Source organism: Stenella coeruleoalba (genome assembly GCF_951394435.1).
Source record: "Stenella coeruleoalba genome assembly, chromosome: 13".
Classification (NCBI taxonomy): Eukaryota; Metazoa; Chordata; class Mammalia; order Artiodactyla; family Delphinidae; genus Stenella; species Stenella coeruleoalba.
In genome coordinates, this window is record NC_137159.1 from 68,823,012 (window position 1) to 68,839,160 (window position 16,149).

Below are 16,149 nucleotides of genomic sequence, written 5' to 3' on the forward strand. Positions count from 1 at the left end.
GGCTCTATACAGGGGAACCAGCTGAGCCATGCTGTAACCTGGACTTCTGGCCTAATAAACTGTGAGATAATACAGTTGTGTTGTTTAAGCCATTAATTTTATGGTGATTGTTATAATGCAGCAAAAGAAAATTATACACTGGATTGGGCAAAGATATCTTAGATACAACAACAAAAGCATTATCCATAAAAGGAAAAAAAAGATAAACTGAACTTTATGAAAATTAAGAATTCTGCCCTTTGAAAAACACTATAAAAAATGCAAAGACAAGCTACAGACTGGGAGAAAATATCTGCAAAACATGTATCTGCTAAAACACTCGTGTCCAGGGACTTCCCTGTTGGTCCAGTGGTTAAGACTCTGCGCTCCCAATGCAAGGGGCACAGGTTTGATCCCCAGTCGGGGAATTCAGATGCTGCATTCTGCACAGCGCAGCAAAAAATAATAATAATAATAAAAAAATAAATAAAAGATATGGGAACACATGTATATGTATAACTGATTCACTTTGTTATAAAGCAGAAACTAACACACCACTGTAAAGCAATTATACTCTAATAAAGATGTGAAAAAAAAAAGGGCTTCCCTGGTGGCGCAGTGGTTGAGAGTCCGCCTGCCGATGCAGGGGACGTGGGTTTGTGCCCCGGTCCGGGAAGATCCCACATGCCACGGAGCGGCTGGGCCCGTGAGCCATGGCCGCTAAGCCCGCACGTCCGGAGCCTGTGCTCCACGACGGGAGAGGCCACAACAGTGAGAGGCCCGCGTACCGCCAAAAAAAAAAAAAAAGACTTGTGTCCAGAATATGTAAAAAACTCAAAATATATTTAAAACGTAATAGCAAGACAACAAAAACTGCAACAATAAAATGAACACAGGATTTCAACAGACACTTCACTAAAGAAGAAACTTCATTAAAGACTGACATTGCCAATAAGCAGATGAAAAGATGGTCAATATCATTAGTCATTAGGGAAATGCAAACTTAAACGGCAGTAAAATACTGCTACATACCTATTAGAATGGATTTTAAAAATGAACATGACAAGGGCAAGTGCTGATAAAGACGCAAAGCTCCTGGAATTCCCATGCTTTGCTGGTGAGAATGCAAAATGACACAGCCACTTAGGAAAACGGCTTGGCAGTTTCTCACAAAGTTAAACATACACTTATCATATGACCTAACAGTCCTATTCCTAAGTATTTACCCAAGAGAAATCAAAACTTATTTTCACACAAAAACCTTTATGTAAATGTTTATAGCAGCTTATTCAAAACTGCCCCAAACTAGAAATGACTCAAATGCTCTTCAACTGGTGAATGGATAAATTGTGAAATATCCATACAGTGGAATCCTAGACAGAAACAAAAAGGAATAAACTAATGATCCATGCAACACACGGATGAATCACAAATGCATTATGCTCAGTGAAGGAAGCCAGACTCAAGAGGGTATATACTGTACGAGCCCATTTATACGACATTCCAGAAAAGGCAAAACTATAGGGACAGGAGATAGATCAGTGGTTGCCAGGGGCTGGGGATGGGAAGAACAACTGACTACAAAGGGACACAGAAGAATCTGGGGGGCATGATCAAATTGTTCTGTATCTTGATCATGGTGGTAATTACATGACTGTATGTTTTTGTCAAAACTCATAACTGTATACTAAAAAGAATGAATATTAATTACCATATGTAAGTTATATCTTGAAACTTAACGCTAAAAAAGAAAAAACGAGGTGGGGGAGCCTAGAAATGTAATCAGGAAAAGAAAAATTCAAGACAAAAAAACTGGAATAGAGGGATCGGCTGGATAGAATCCCACAAAATTTCTCACTTAGGGAGAATGCCTTAAGCTTTAAAAATATAGTAATGAGTTTACTTCTGCCCAGAATATACAATGAACTTTGATTTCTTTAACCTAATAATGATCAGACAGGAGAGCACAAAAGAACAAGGAAGAGAGAGAACAAAAACATTCAGATTAAAAGGGACTACAAATGAGGAACCAAGGATGTAGGAAAGATGCAGGGGCAAGCAGTCACCGCAGAACAGATCCCCAAACAGGGTCTGGAAAGCAATCAGTACTCACAGGCCCATGCTCTGACCTCAGATGATACGCAAGTCCAGCCTTCGATCTATATGGCTTTCCACAGTGGTGACATTTCAGGGTCATCTTCTCCAGCTCTGCAGCCCCTTTGCCACATTTTCTGACATGATACAGATATCCCATGATGCTGGTGAAGCTACTAGAGCAACTCTGAACAAAGGAGAGAGGGCTATATTATAATCTTACATATTTTTATATGATTTCTAAACTTCTAAACGGCCACATCATACAAACAGACGCTCTGATATCACTAGACCCTCTCCAGCATTTCCCATTCGCACAACTCTTCCTTGTCCCTGGCCCAACTGCTGTCCTATCTACCACCAAGTATGATATTCAATCAACTTAGTCAGCAATCAGTAAACTAGAACTGTATACCTCGTCTGTGTCACAGCTTCCTCCTTGGTCTATGATCCAACTCCACCCCAATATCAAACAGCCAGCAATATCAAAGCTCCTCACATGAGGTTACTACAATCCTCTTTATCACACTAAAGAAAGGATGACAAAGAAACTCCTTCAAACAAAGGGAAAAGGGAGAACAAATTTCTGGAGATGAGAAAGAAAATAAAGAACTGTTAATGAATTCAGGAGACCCTGAAAAACAGAAGTCGCTCTTATGCTGGAAGATGACACAAAACCAGGTCTGTAAGGGAGAAGTAGGAGACATGGAAGCAAGTAACAGAAAGACATTGACCTGAGGCTCCAGGCAGAAGGAGTTGCTGTCTTTGGGCTCTTACCTCACGCATGCACCTCAGCTTTCCCAGTCTCTTGAGAACTGTTCGGAGACGTTCCCTCTCACTTGGCTCATCTATTTCATCTCCAGCCTTCAAGATGGGCTAGAAAGCAAGAGAAGCAGACAGGCAAATGACTCATGGACAAGACAGATACAGAAAAGAAATTCTATCATAGGAGAATCAAGGACTGGACTAGTACCTAAGCTGATGCCCATGAAATCTAAGTTATCTGACTCCTGGCTTTCTCCATCTTCTCCTAAACAGTGAAGTGAATGTAAAGGAACTAAGAGTTCAAAGCCTCTACCTCCCAGGATATGAACCTTTGGGCTAACCTAAACACAAATACCTAGGTATCTACATTTCATTGTGTGTAACTCTTCTATCTAAAGGGTATTCTTACTTAACATCCCATGAAGTCCCAGAGCCTTAGCCATCTCCACTGATTTATCTACATTCATCCAAGTAAAGGCATCCAAATACCACATAGGCTCACACAGCACAAAACACACTCTTACCAAGCTATTATGATTTGCCATGACATGATACTTCATCCCTGCCAGTGAACGAAGTTGTTTCCCACAATGATGACAAGTGAACATTTCCTACAAGGAAAAAACACTGCTCAGGGTCAGGCTGTTCCACAGAGAGACAGAATGTCACAAAGTCCTATTCAACTGCTCTGGTCTGTATCTCCTTTATTTCCCAAATTCTATAATAGTCAATGAATCTCAAAATCCCAAAAGCTCATTGTCATGTCCTCAAGGGCAAAGAGGTAAAGGCTATTCATTTTCAAAATAATAAGAACTACCATTTACTGAGTGCCAGTATTTGCCAAGTAATGGGGTAGGCACTTAGCACGTAATATTTCTTTTTTTATCCTCTCATGGACTACACAAGGTAGTAACTATCTCTACTTTATAAATGAGAAAACTGAGGTCCACACATAAAAAGCTAAATGACACAACTAGTAAGTACCTGAATGAAGATTCAAACCCAAGTCTGTCAGACTCCAGAGTCTATGTTTTCCCTATGACACAATGCTGCCTCTTCTCCACAATAATCAGCATATCCAACACAGTGCCAGAGGTTTAAAGTTTGGGTAAAAAGTCATTACAGTTATGAAATGCCACAAAATATCTAACCTGTTTGCAGTTTTCCATGTGTTTCTTTAAGCCCTCTATGGTCTTTCTCCCCACTGCCTGGCAGGTAGGACAGGAGACACTGCCTTTATCCACAATTTCTAAGTACCACTGCTCCTCTAAACTGCCTACAAAGGAGAGAAAGGAACACTTACAATTTGCAGTATTCTCCAGAAACAAAAAGCACAATCCCAGATTTTAGGAAAAGTATCATAAAGTGGCTTTTCCTCTTCCTGGGGGAAAGACTCTTGCTATATATAACTTCTAGAAATAATTTTTTTCAGACAGTGAAGAGTTTCTGAAACTCCTACTCAATTCCCCACGATCAAAACCATCCAACAACCACTCCAAAGCCCGGTGGCTTAAAGAAATGAGCAATAATTTTTTCCCCAGTTTTACTGACATATAACTGTCAATGGGTAATATTTTTCATAGTAGCATGTAAGAATGGGATACTGAGATATATAACAATCAGTTTGCTAAGTGTTTCCTATGTGCCTGAGACTTTGTTAAATGTTTTTATCCCATTTAATTTTCACAACAATTCTGACTGCCTTTATTATTCCTATTTAGAGACAAGGAAACTGAAGTTTGCAGAAATTAAGAGGCAGGTCAAAAAATTAATGAAGAGCCAAAACTTGAACAAACATGACTGACCTCCAAAGCCATGCGCTTAATAAGCGCCTCCCTAAAAAAATGCTTTGGTACATCATTCCTTTACCAACAACAACAAAAAAGACAGAATGAGAGAACTAGATCTCAAAAAGCTTCCAACAGAAAGCATACCTGCTGCATAAGCTGGTGGTTCCTTCCGAATACGACGAGCCTGGGCTTTGGGATTAGGCTGAGTTTTAGGCCGTTGCTTCCTCCCTGACGCAAGACAGAAACTTGAAGCCCAACACATCACCTTTTCTGACCCCTCTCTAGCACCAAAATCTCTTTCCTCTTCTTCTCAACACCCTAGGCCCCACTCCCTCAACCAAATGACTCCCTTAAGTCATGACAGAAGAAAACGGTAAAATAAGGCAGGATGGGGGGACTTCCCTGGTGGTCCAGTGGTTAAGACTCCGTGCTCCCAATGCAAGGGGCCTGGGTTCAATCGCTGGTCAGGGAACTAAGATCCCACATACCGCAACTAAGCCTACACGCTGCAACTAGAGAGCCCGCACGCTACAACTACTGAGCTTGCGAGCTCTAGAGCCCGTGAGCCTCAACCAGAGAAGCCCATGCGCCACAACTAGAGAGCCCACACGCTACAACTAGAGAAGCCCGTGCGCCGCAACGAAGATCCAGCGTAGCCAAAATTAAAAAAAAAGCAAAAAAACAAAGGCAGGATGGAGGCCATTCCTTGCCAAAAAATTCAAAGGGCTCAAAAGTGCTTAAGGGCCAAAATCTAAGGTCCCTCTCCCTTTCACCTTCAGAGAATAAAGCCCAGGCACGCAGTGAAAAAGAATTAGCAAAGTTACTCCCTTACCATAAAGCTTATGCTTCTTCTGAGGAAATTCTCGATAGTCTTCATCTTCTTCCTGCCTGGGTTTCCTTTTTCCTTTGGCTGATACTCCACCTGACCCTGAAATAACATAAGAAAACAAAACAAAATTTCAGTATGGTTTATATGAGAACATCTACGCCTATCTTCAAATCATCAATCACAAGACCACCAAAGAGAAAGATTATCAGCAAGCACAGGTCTTAGAGAAGTGTTTGTAACATTTTTAGGGAAGTTGGTATAATTTTTCATTAACTGACTCAACCTCCCCTTTTCCTTTTTGTACTGTTCTCCATCCCAAGTGATCAACTGTTCCCTATGAAAAATAAGATCCTTCAGGCAGTGTGATTTGTTTGATCCTGATTTGAGGCTAACTGTTCAAGATAAAGGGCTACTAAGAACCCTTCAGACTATAACCACTAATAAATTCCACTTAGAATAATCCTTACACTAGCGCCTAAACCCTCAACAGAGGATCAAACTAGAACAACGGGAAAGAAAGTTCAATTCGTATGAAGAGGAAAGGCTATACCATATAACCTAGAGGAGTAAGATCAGCAGAATTTCACTCAGTAAAACAGAGGGACAGTTCATGAAGCTAAGAGTATATGACAGCCTAACACCTTAAAAAAAATTTCAGGGGACTTCTCTGGCGGTCCACTGGTTAGGACTTGGCGCTTTCACTGCCATGGCCCAGGTTCAATCCCTGGTTGGGGAACTAAGATCCCACAAGCCAAGTGGCATGGCCAAAAAAAATAAAAATAAAAATTCAACCACTAATAAGGAACACATACGTGGTACTTAATACTTCAAGAGCCATTTACAACAGATACCTCAAATATAACTTTAGAGAGTTCCCTGTCTTTGGAATAAGATACTGATACTGATACCTTCAACATGGGAAGTAGCAGCTGGCTTGATCCTTCTCATCTTCATCCAGTAGGCAGACTTTCGGAAGGAGGCTGGAAAATCACTCACCAGTTCACACGAAGAAGCAGATGACGAGCCGCTTAAGGAGTCATCATGAGGGATAGTGTACTGGAAACTATTATCCTTTATGGAGCACTGGGTCCTGCTGCTAACAGGACACAAAGATAAATACCACAAAGGAGGGTCTGGAGTAAAGTTTCTATTACTTATATTACATCATAAGAAGATAACCAAGTTGGTTACCTGTGCAAAAACGAAGAAGCCTGATAATAAAAACAATTTAGATTGTAATTTTCTAACAATTAAATTAGTTGACCTACTACAATATACATAATTATTATTATACTTCACTATAATCAGAAAGCATAAGCAGTCCACGTAAATGATCATTCTATGGCCCAAGTAGGCATTCCTTCCTAAATCCATCAATGAAAAGAAAGTAGTAAAATAGGGTGTTCCATGACCCTTTAGAAGATGCCCTGGATCTGTAAGCAGGTGTGTCCAGGCCTCCCTATTCCTCTGGCAGAGGAACAGTAACCACTACACCTTGATGTCAGGGCACCCTGTCTTGCTTAGGCAACTTGATACTTAGATCCCACAGCTAAAGGAAGGGTGCTATCTTGTCTGAGTTAAGCTGGCCAGAAGTCTGGTATACGGCTGGATCCAAACTTCTAAATCTAAGACCAGTCAGTATGTAGTCAACAAACATTACTGAGTAGTGACAAAGTATCTTCTAGATAGCTCAAAGTGTGGTAGAGCAGCAGTTCTCAAAGTGGAGTCCACAGATCTCTGAGACACTCCTCTTCCAGCTAACTTAACTGTGTGAGGCCTGCCTTAGATTTATGGTTTAGAAATGTCACACTCTGGATGCTGTATAAAAGATGACCCATGGAGGATGAGTGAAAGAAAGGAGAAGAGTTAGCAGTTTATTGCAATAGTACGGATAAGAGATGATGAAAGCTTGAACTTGAACTAAGGTTTCGTAGTAGAGATGATAAACTGACAGATTCAAGACAACACTTTAGAGGTACAGTTGGTAACAATGACACATAGAGGTTTGTGGTAGCAGGTAGTTGGAAGTAACAAAGGTGACCATTCTTAGGAATAAATAAAAGTAAAATGTGATGGATGCCTGCCAAGGAATATTATGTAGCTGTTAGAAGCAATAAACCATTTCTACACATCTAGAGATACGAACATAACTAAAAAGCATACTGTTCAATAAAAAAAAAAACAGAACAAGATGTACACTACAATGTCAATTCAGTAAATTAAAAACAATTACACAAGTAAACGGCACTAGCTATTTTATGAGGACTCATAAATATTTAAGGACAAATATCAAACTTGTTAGTATGGTTGTCTCTGGGAGGAAGGGGATGGATGTGGGGATAGGGAAAACAAAAAATAACAGGAACTTACAAAGTCAGTATGCTACAAAAAGGGAAAATTGATTCTCAGCTCTGTACACGAGGTCCAATATTACAAATTTAATACAGAGATGTCCTGGTTCCGGCACAGTGGCACACACCCACTATGGCCCATTCCTCTTGCTGATTACAACTAAAAACTCTGGACCTCAAAAAGTAAACAAAAGCAGGTGGATTGTGGAGAACAGTTAAAACTGGGAGAAGTGAGTCACATGGGGTATGTTTCCCAGTTTTTTTTTTCTCTCACATGCAGCTTTGCAACAAGGGTGGCCCCCCACTCACAGACCAGCATGGGCAGCCTAAATTCTCATAGAAACTCCATCTTTCTGGCCTTAGAAACCAGGAAAAGGGGTCTCTATAGACTAGAGAATGTGGGGGAATCATGGAGAAGAGACAGGCAAAGAAGGTGACCTCATATTTCTGTGTACAAATCCACACAAATCACAGCTTAACTTGAGCTATGTATGTGCGGAGGATACACCCAAACCAGCTTAGCAAAGACTTTGAAAGTGAAATAAGATTTAAACAAACTACACAACTCTCAGCCTAACCCCTGAGCTACTACTGTGAGACAGATCCAAACCAATGTATCAAAAGCTTGGAGAACTGAAACAAGATTTGAAAAACCTGAAAAAGTCTCCAACTAACCCCTGAGCTCTAAACCATCACAGAAAAGACTCAAAAGAATGGAACCTCAGTTCCACTGAACCAATGCCTTCAGAAAGTAGGACAGAATTTATGGTCTGAACCTAAACAGGTTACCTGCTAAAATAAAAACAGCAACAATCCCTAGAAGATCCTAAAAAGACCCATGGTCTACACAAATAACATTCACAATCTTGAGAATAAATTCCAAAATTATGCAATTCACAAAGAACCAGGAAAATGTGAGCAATTCTCAAAGGACAGATGATAAACAGATGTTGGAAGATGATGCAGATGTTGGAACTATCAAAGCCTTTAAAGCAGCTATTATAATTATGCTCCACGATAGAAAGGAAAACACTGGAAATGAAGGAAAATGTAGGAATTATCAGCAGAAAAATAGAAATCATAAAAAAGAACAAATTAATTTTAAAACTGAAAAGTAACAAATAAAATAAAAACTCACTGGATGGGCTAGTAATAGAATGGAGACAGCAGAGGAAAGAATCTATGAACTTGAAGACAGATCAATAGAAATTATCCAATCTGAAGAACAAAGAGGACAAAAGACTGAGAAACAGTCACAGAGCCCCAACAACCTGCGGTGTCAATATCAAAGATCTAACTTAAGCATAGTTGTAATCCCAGAAGAAGAGGAAAGAGAGATTGAGGAAAATTTTTTGAAAAAAATAATGGTGGAAAAATCCCCCAAATTTAATGAAAAACTTAAATTTACAGATTTAAGGAGCTCAACAAACACTCAATAGAAAAACACACCTAGATATATCTTAATGAAACTGTTTAAAACTGAAGATTTTTTAAAAATCCAGAAACCAGCTAGAAAAAAATGACATATTATTCAAATGATTGTGAATTTCTCAACAGAAACCAAGACAGCACAACAACACCTTTAAAATCCTGAGAGAAAAGATTTATCAATCCAAAATTCCATATTCAGTGAAAATAGCCTTTAGGAATATTTCTTCAGATGAAGAAAAACTAAGAAAATTTGTTGTCAGCAGACTGCTCTATGAAAAATGCTAAGGGAAATAATTCCAGCTGAAGGAAAAATGACACCAGAGAGAAATCTGGATTTTTAAGAATGAAGAAAGAGCAAGAGAAATGGCAAACAGCCAGGTAAATATTAAAAACTCTTTAAAGCAAAATTTTAGCATTATCTGGTAAGGTTTTCAATAAATGTAGATGTAATATATATGACAGCTATAATTTAATGGTCAGCAGGTAGGGGGTTAAAGGAATCTATATGGTCTAAGGCTTCTACATTTAAGCAAAGTGGCAGTATTTTAACTCTAAGTAGATGATGAAAGGGTAGGTATATATTGTAATTCCTAGAGCAACTACTACCAAACCTCCCCCTCAAAGGAAAAAAAAAGGGAGGGGGGAGCCAGAGAGAGAGCCAAAATCAAATAGATAAATTAAAATGGCACACTAAACATTTAAATAATCCAGAAGAAGGTACAGAGGAAAAAACAGAGTAGAGAGAACAAATAATTAAATGGTAGACCTAAATCCAACCATGCAATAATTAATTAAAATGTTTACGGTCTAAATACTCCAGTTAGAAGTCAGAGATTGAGAGAGTAAATAAGAAAGCAATATCCTAGTATATGCTGCCTACAGAGGCACACTTTATTTAAATATAAAGACATATGTACATTGGAAGTAAAAAGATGAAAAAATTATACCATGCCATCAGCAAACACAAGAAGGCTGGAGTGGCCATTTTAATATCAGATAAAATAGACTTCAAGACAAAGAGTATTACCAGAGATAAAAAGGGACACTTCATAATAATTAAAATGACAAATCATCAGGAAGACATAATTACTCACTGCATGTGTCTAACAATAGAGGCTCAAAGCACACAAAGCAAAACTGATAGAAAAAGAAAAGTAGACAATTCTACAATCTTACCAGAAATTTTAAGTCCTCCTCCTCTTAGGAACTGACAGACTAGACAAAAATTGAGTAAAGACACAGAAGATCTGAACTACACTATTAGCCACCTTGCTGTAGCTGACATTTATAGAACACTACATCCAACACTATGGGATATACTTTCTTTCTTTTTTTTTTTTTTTTTGATACGCGGGCCTCTCACTGTTGTGGCCTCTCCCGTTGCGGAGCACAGGCTCCGGACGTGCAGGCTCAGTGGCCATGGCTCACTGGCCTGTGGGATCCTCCCACACCAGGGCACGAACCCATGTGCCCTGCATCAGCAGGCGGACTCTCAACCACTGTGCCACCAGGGAAGCCCTGGGATATACTTTCTTTTCAAGAGCACACTGTGCATTCACAAGATAGATCATATACTGGGCTATAAACTTTAAACCTAAAAAGATGAAAATCATACATGTGTTCTCTGACCACATCAGAATTAAATTAGAAATCAAGAATAGCAAGGTATCTAAAATAAAAAATAAATCTGGCAATTAAAGAATCCAATTCTAAATAATTCATGGGTCAAAAATGAAATCACAAAGGAAATTCAAAAATATTTTAAGTGAATAACAACAAAAATATACATATCAAAATTTGTGGGATGCAACTAAAGCAGTACTTAGAAGGAAACTTAAAACTGTAAATGCTTATGTTAGAAAAGAAGATCTAAAATCAATAAGTTAAGATTTCATCTTAAGGTACCTTAAAAAGAAGAGCAAAGTAAGCCCAAAGAAATAGAAGGAAGAACATAATAAAAAGGAGAAATTCACAAATTAGGAAACAGACTTTACAGAAAATCTGGTTCTTTGAAAAGATCACAAAATTGACAACACTGTAGCTAGACTGATCAAGAAAAAAAGATACCAAAGATACCACAAATACCAATGTCAGAAATGAAAGAGGGGTTATTATTATACATCATACAGACATTAAAATAATGAGAATACTTCGAAAAACTTTATGCCAAAAAAACTGACAAATTAAGATGAACAAATTTCTTAAAAACTACAACTTACCAAACTGACATAAGAAGAAACTGGAGGCATAAAGATCAGAAGGAAAGAAGTATAACTGCCCCTACTTGCAGATTTTTTTAACACATTTTATTCAGTTTGTTTACAAAGATAATCTCGGAAAATATATGAAATAATTACTAGAATTAAAAATGAATTGAGGGACTTCCCTGGTGGTGCAGTGGTTAAGAGTGCAGGGGACACGGGTTCGATCCCTAGTGCAGGAAGATCCCACATGCCACGGAGCAACTAAACCCGTGCACTACAACTACCGAGCCTGTGCTCTAGAGCCCGCAAGCCACAACTACTGAGCTCACGTGCCACAACTACTGAAGCCCGTGTGCCCTAGAGCCAGGGCTCCGCAACAAGAGAAGCCACCACAATGAGAAGCCCACACACCACAATGAAGAGTAGCCCCTGCTCACCATAACTAGAGAAAGTCTGAGCGCAGCAACGAAGACCCAACACAGCCAAAAAATTAATTAATTAATTTTTTAAAAATGAATTTAGCAAGTGACAGGATATAGGGCTAAAATACAAAAATCAATTGTGGGACTTCCCTGGTGGCGCAGTGGTCAAGACTCCACGCTCCCAATGCAGGGGGCCCGGGTTTGATCCCTGGTCAGAGAACTAGATCCCACATGCATGCTGCAACTAAGAGTTCACATGCCACAACTAAGGAGCCCACCGGCTGCAACTAAGGAGCCCATGTGCTGCAACTAAGAAGCCTGCGAACCGCAACTAAGGAGCTCGCCTGCAGCAACTAAGACCCAGCACAACCAAATAAATAAATATTTTTTTAACAAGTGTACTCTTAGCTACCAGCAACAAGCAACGAGAAGATGAACTTGTAAAAACAATAGCATTTACAATAACAAAAAACACAGGAACCTAGGAACAAATCTAGGAACCTAGAAACAAATCTAACAAAAGCCATCCAAGAATTTTACAATGAAAACTACAACTCACTGGTGAGAGAAATTGAAGAGGACCTAAATAAATGGAAAAATATAACATGCTCATAAATCAGAAAATTCAATATTGTTAAAACGGCAATTCTCCCTAAATCGACCTATAGATTCAATACTTATACCAATCAATACTCCAGCATGCTTCTTTTATAGAAATAACAAACTGATTGTAGAATTTATATAAAAAGGCCAAGAAAATATAATAGCTGAAACAATCTTGAAAAAAACAACAAAGTTAGATGACTTACCTTATCTGATTTCAGGACTTACTCTAATGCTACAGTATCAAAACAGTTTAGTATTGGCAAAAAGATAGACATACACATTAATGGAAGAGAATAATGAAAGTCCAGAAACAGACCGACACCTATACATGTTCAATTGATTTTTAACAAAGATGCCAAGGCAACTGAACAGGGAAAGGATCGTCTTTTCAACAACTGGATATACAAATGGAAAGAAATTAATATTGACCTTTATAACACACCATACATACACATTAACTCTACATGAGCCATAGACCTGAATGTAAAACCTATAAAACTTCTGGAAGAAAGCAAAGGAAAAAATCTTTGCAATTAGGGATGGCAAAGTTTTCTTAAATAGAATACAAATAGCATGAAACATAAAAGGAAAAAATGATAAAATTTTTATTATTTTTAATGATAAATTTAAAACTTTGGCTCTTCAAAAGACACCATTAAGAAAACGAAATGCAAACCACTGACGAGGAAATATTCAAGACACATATAACAAAAGAACTGTGTTCAGAAAATATTTTTAAAAAATTAAATTATACAATTTAACAGTGAGAGAAAACACAATTTTTTTTTTTGGGGGGGTGGCAAAAGACATCAACACACTTGACAAAAAAAGATATATGAATGGCCAATAAGCACATGAACAGATGTTTTACACCACTATTCATCAGGAAAATTCTCATTAAAACCACAATGAAACACAATTATACACCCATTAAATTAGCTAAAATTAGAGACTTACTCTCCTACACTGCTGGTAGGAATGTAAGATAATACCGCCAATTTGGAAGACTGACAATTTCTTAAAAAGTGAAACATTCTCCTGACGTCGGACCCAATCAACCTAAGATGGTAAATTCCATCTTAATAAATAAATACTGTGTTAAGTATTTATCAAAAGAAACAAAAATATTTTTCCACACAGAGACTTGCCCATGAATGTTCACAGCAGTTTTACTGTAATATCTCCACACTGAGAATAACCCAAATGTCCCTCAAGATAGATGGCTAAACAAACTATGTTATATCCATAATCGAATTCTGTTTAGCAACAAAAACTATTCTTCATTCAAAATCATTATTCTGGGCTTCCCTGGTGGTGCAGTGGTTGAGAGTCCGCCTGCTGATGCAGGGGACACAGGTTTGTGCCCCAGTCCAGGAGGATCCCACATGTCGCGGAGCGGCTGGGCCCGTGAGCCATGGCCGCTGAGCCTGCGCGTCCGGAGCCTGTGCTCCGCAACAGTAGAGGCCACAACAGTGAGAGGCCCACGTACCACCAAAAAAAAAAAAAAAAAAAAAAAAAAAAAAAAAAACATTATTCTGAGTGAAACAAATCATGCAAAAAGAGGACACAATGTCTGATTTCATTTATAGAAAATCCCAGAACATGCAAACCACTGTACAGTGACAGAAAACAGGTCAGGGGGTGTCTGGGGACAGGAGTGGAGGGAGGAATGAATTGCAAAGGGACGTGAAAAAACTTTTGGGAGAGATGGAAATGTTATCTTGATTGTGGTGACAGTTTCATGGGTACTTACATATGTCAAAGATGAAGATATTGTATACATATTATCTGTATATGTATACAATATACTTATTGTATAAATATATGCAGTCTATTGTACTTCAATTATACCTCAATGAAGGTATAAAAAAATTTTAGTGGGAACTGGCTGTCCTCTAGGGCTAAAACACCATCCCAAACAATGGGAACTATCTGTACTAGAAAGACTTGATAGAAGAGTCAAGTCCCATCTGACTCCTCTTAGGAAACTGTCCTCAAAGAAATTTCTTTGCTGTCAATGTAGGACTTGGATATACCAACCTCCCTGCTCATGAATAAGCACGAATATAGTGAAAAAAAAAATCAACAGTTTTAACATCTTGGGGATTAAGTCAACGTGGATAGGGAATCCCTCCCTCCAGCTCTCTTTTATTTTTAAAGGACTCAACAAAAACAATTCTCAAGTATTTTACACTACCTATCAACTCAGGGTATTTGATTATTTGTTAAAAACCAGATTGGGCTTCCCTGGTGGCGTAGTGGTTGAGAGTCCGCCTGCCAGTGCAGGGAACATGGGTTCGTGCCCCGGTCCGGGAAGATCCCACATGCCGTGGAGCGGCTGGGCCTGTGAGCCATGGCCGCTGAGTCTGCACGTCCGGACCCTGTGCCCCGCAACGGGAGAGGCCACAATTGTGAGAGGCCAGCGTACCGCAAAAAAAACAAACAAACAAACAAAAAAACCCAGATTAATCTCAAACTTCTCTTTCCATAAATATGACAAGAAAAACCTTTTGGCTCATACAGTAACTATCATAATTGTAGTTACTTTAAAATAACCTGTTGTGTGTGGTACTTTCAGTCTCAGCTTCAGATCACAAAGATGAGAAGTTTAACCTATTTTCAACTCCTTTCTGATCTACCAAGAATTTTTAAGAGCCCCTAGTTCACTCTCTAGGTGCAAATATTTAGATTTCATTAAAAAGTATTTTACATTCATCTCAGTATCCTTTGCAGCCTTTTTTTATTCTACCCAATCCTTAAATACTGATGTTTTCCACGGTTTCATCCTCTACTCTCTTCTAGTCTCATTTCTCATGGAGGATTCTCAAACTTCACAATGTCCTAGGAGTCCAGTTAAAAATAAGGATTCTGATGCCCTAACTCCAATGATTCTGATTCTGATTAATAGATGAGGGCCCATTAATCTTTACATTTCTGAACAATTACCCACTTGCTATTCCATTAAATCCTTTTACCCATTCACATTCTGTTCTTTCTTCTGAAAAACAAAAACAAACAAAAAAACAAAACAAAACCCTTTTCCTTCTGGCTAACTGTATTATTCCTTGACTTCCAAGTCTGTTTAGGAGTGATTTGCTCTGGCAACCCTTCCCTTCCAAATATCACTCCCCTTCCCCAAAGGCTATACTAAATTCCTGTTTAAAAACATTTCATTAGGGGCTTCCCTGGTGGCGCAGTGGTTGAGGGTCCGCCTGCCGATACGGGGAACACGGGTTCGTGCCCCGGTCCGGGAGGATCCCGCACGCCGCGGAGCGGCTGGGCCCGTGAGCCGTGGCCGCCGCGCCTGCGCGTCCGGAGCCTGTGCTCCGCAACGGAAGAAGCCACAGCGGTGAGAGGCCCGCGTACCGCAAAAAAAAAAAAAGAAAAAATTTCATTACACTGTATTGTGTGGATCTCCTTGCCTAAATAGGTTAGTCTCTTAGTTGTGTATTTTTTTTTTATTTTTTTTTATTTTTTTTTTGCGGTACGCAGGCCTCTCACTGTTGTGGCCTCTCCCGTCACGGAGCACAGGCTCCAGATGCGCAGGCTCAATGGCCACGGTTCACGGGCCCAGCCGCTCCGCGGCATGTGGGATCTTCCCAGACCGGGGCACGAACCCATGTCCCCTGCATCGGCAGGCGGACTCTCAACCACTGCGCCACCAGGGAAGCCTTAGTT

The 16,149-nt window shown here is 39.3% G+C and overlaps 1 protein-coding gene across 6 annotated transcripts in view; it reads right to left on the bottom strand.

Moving 5' to 3' along the window:
- ZNF512 (zinc finger protein 512) overlaps window positions 1–16,149 on the bottom strand; it is a 36,424-nt gene that overhangs the window by 18,983 nt on the left and 1,292 nt on the right. Inside the window, exons 1-8 of one of the 6 annotated variants that reach the window (XM_079941473.1) lie at window positions 10,416–10,956; window positions 6,366–6,550; window positions 5,461–5,556; window positions 4,773–4,856; window positions 3,990–4,114; window positions 3,363–3,449; window positions 2,851–2,949; window positions 2,093–2,260 (exon numbers count right to left, since the gene is read on the bottom strand). In XM_079941473.1, the coding sequence (XP_079797599.1) occupies window positions 2,093–2,260; window positions 2,851–2,949; window positions 3,363–3,449; window positions 3,990–4,114; window positions 4,773–4,856; window positions 5,461–5,556; window positions 6,366–6,411 (705 nt within the window). In that variant the 5' untranslated portion in view covers window positions 6,412–6,550; window positions 10,416–10,956. Of the gene's footprint in view, window positions 1–2,092; window positions 2,261–2,850; window positions 2,950–3,362; window positions 3,450–3,989; window positions 4,115–4,772; window positions 4,857–5,460; window positions 5,557–6,365; window positions 6,554–10,415; window positions 10,957–16,149 lie in introns of those variants that run through there. The other 5 variants (XM_079941472.1, XM_079941469.1, XM_079941468.1 and 2 more) reach the window with 5 other exon arrangements.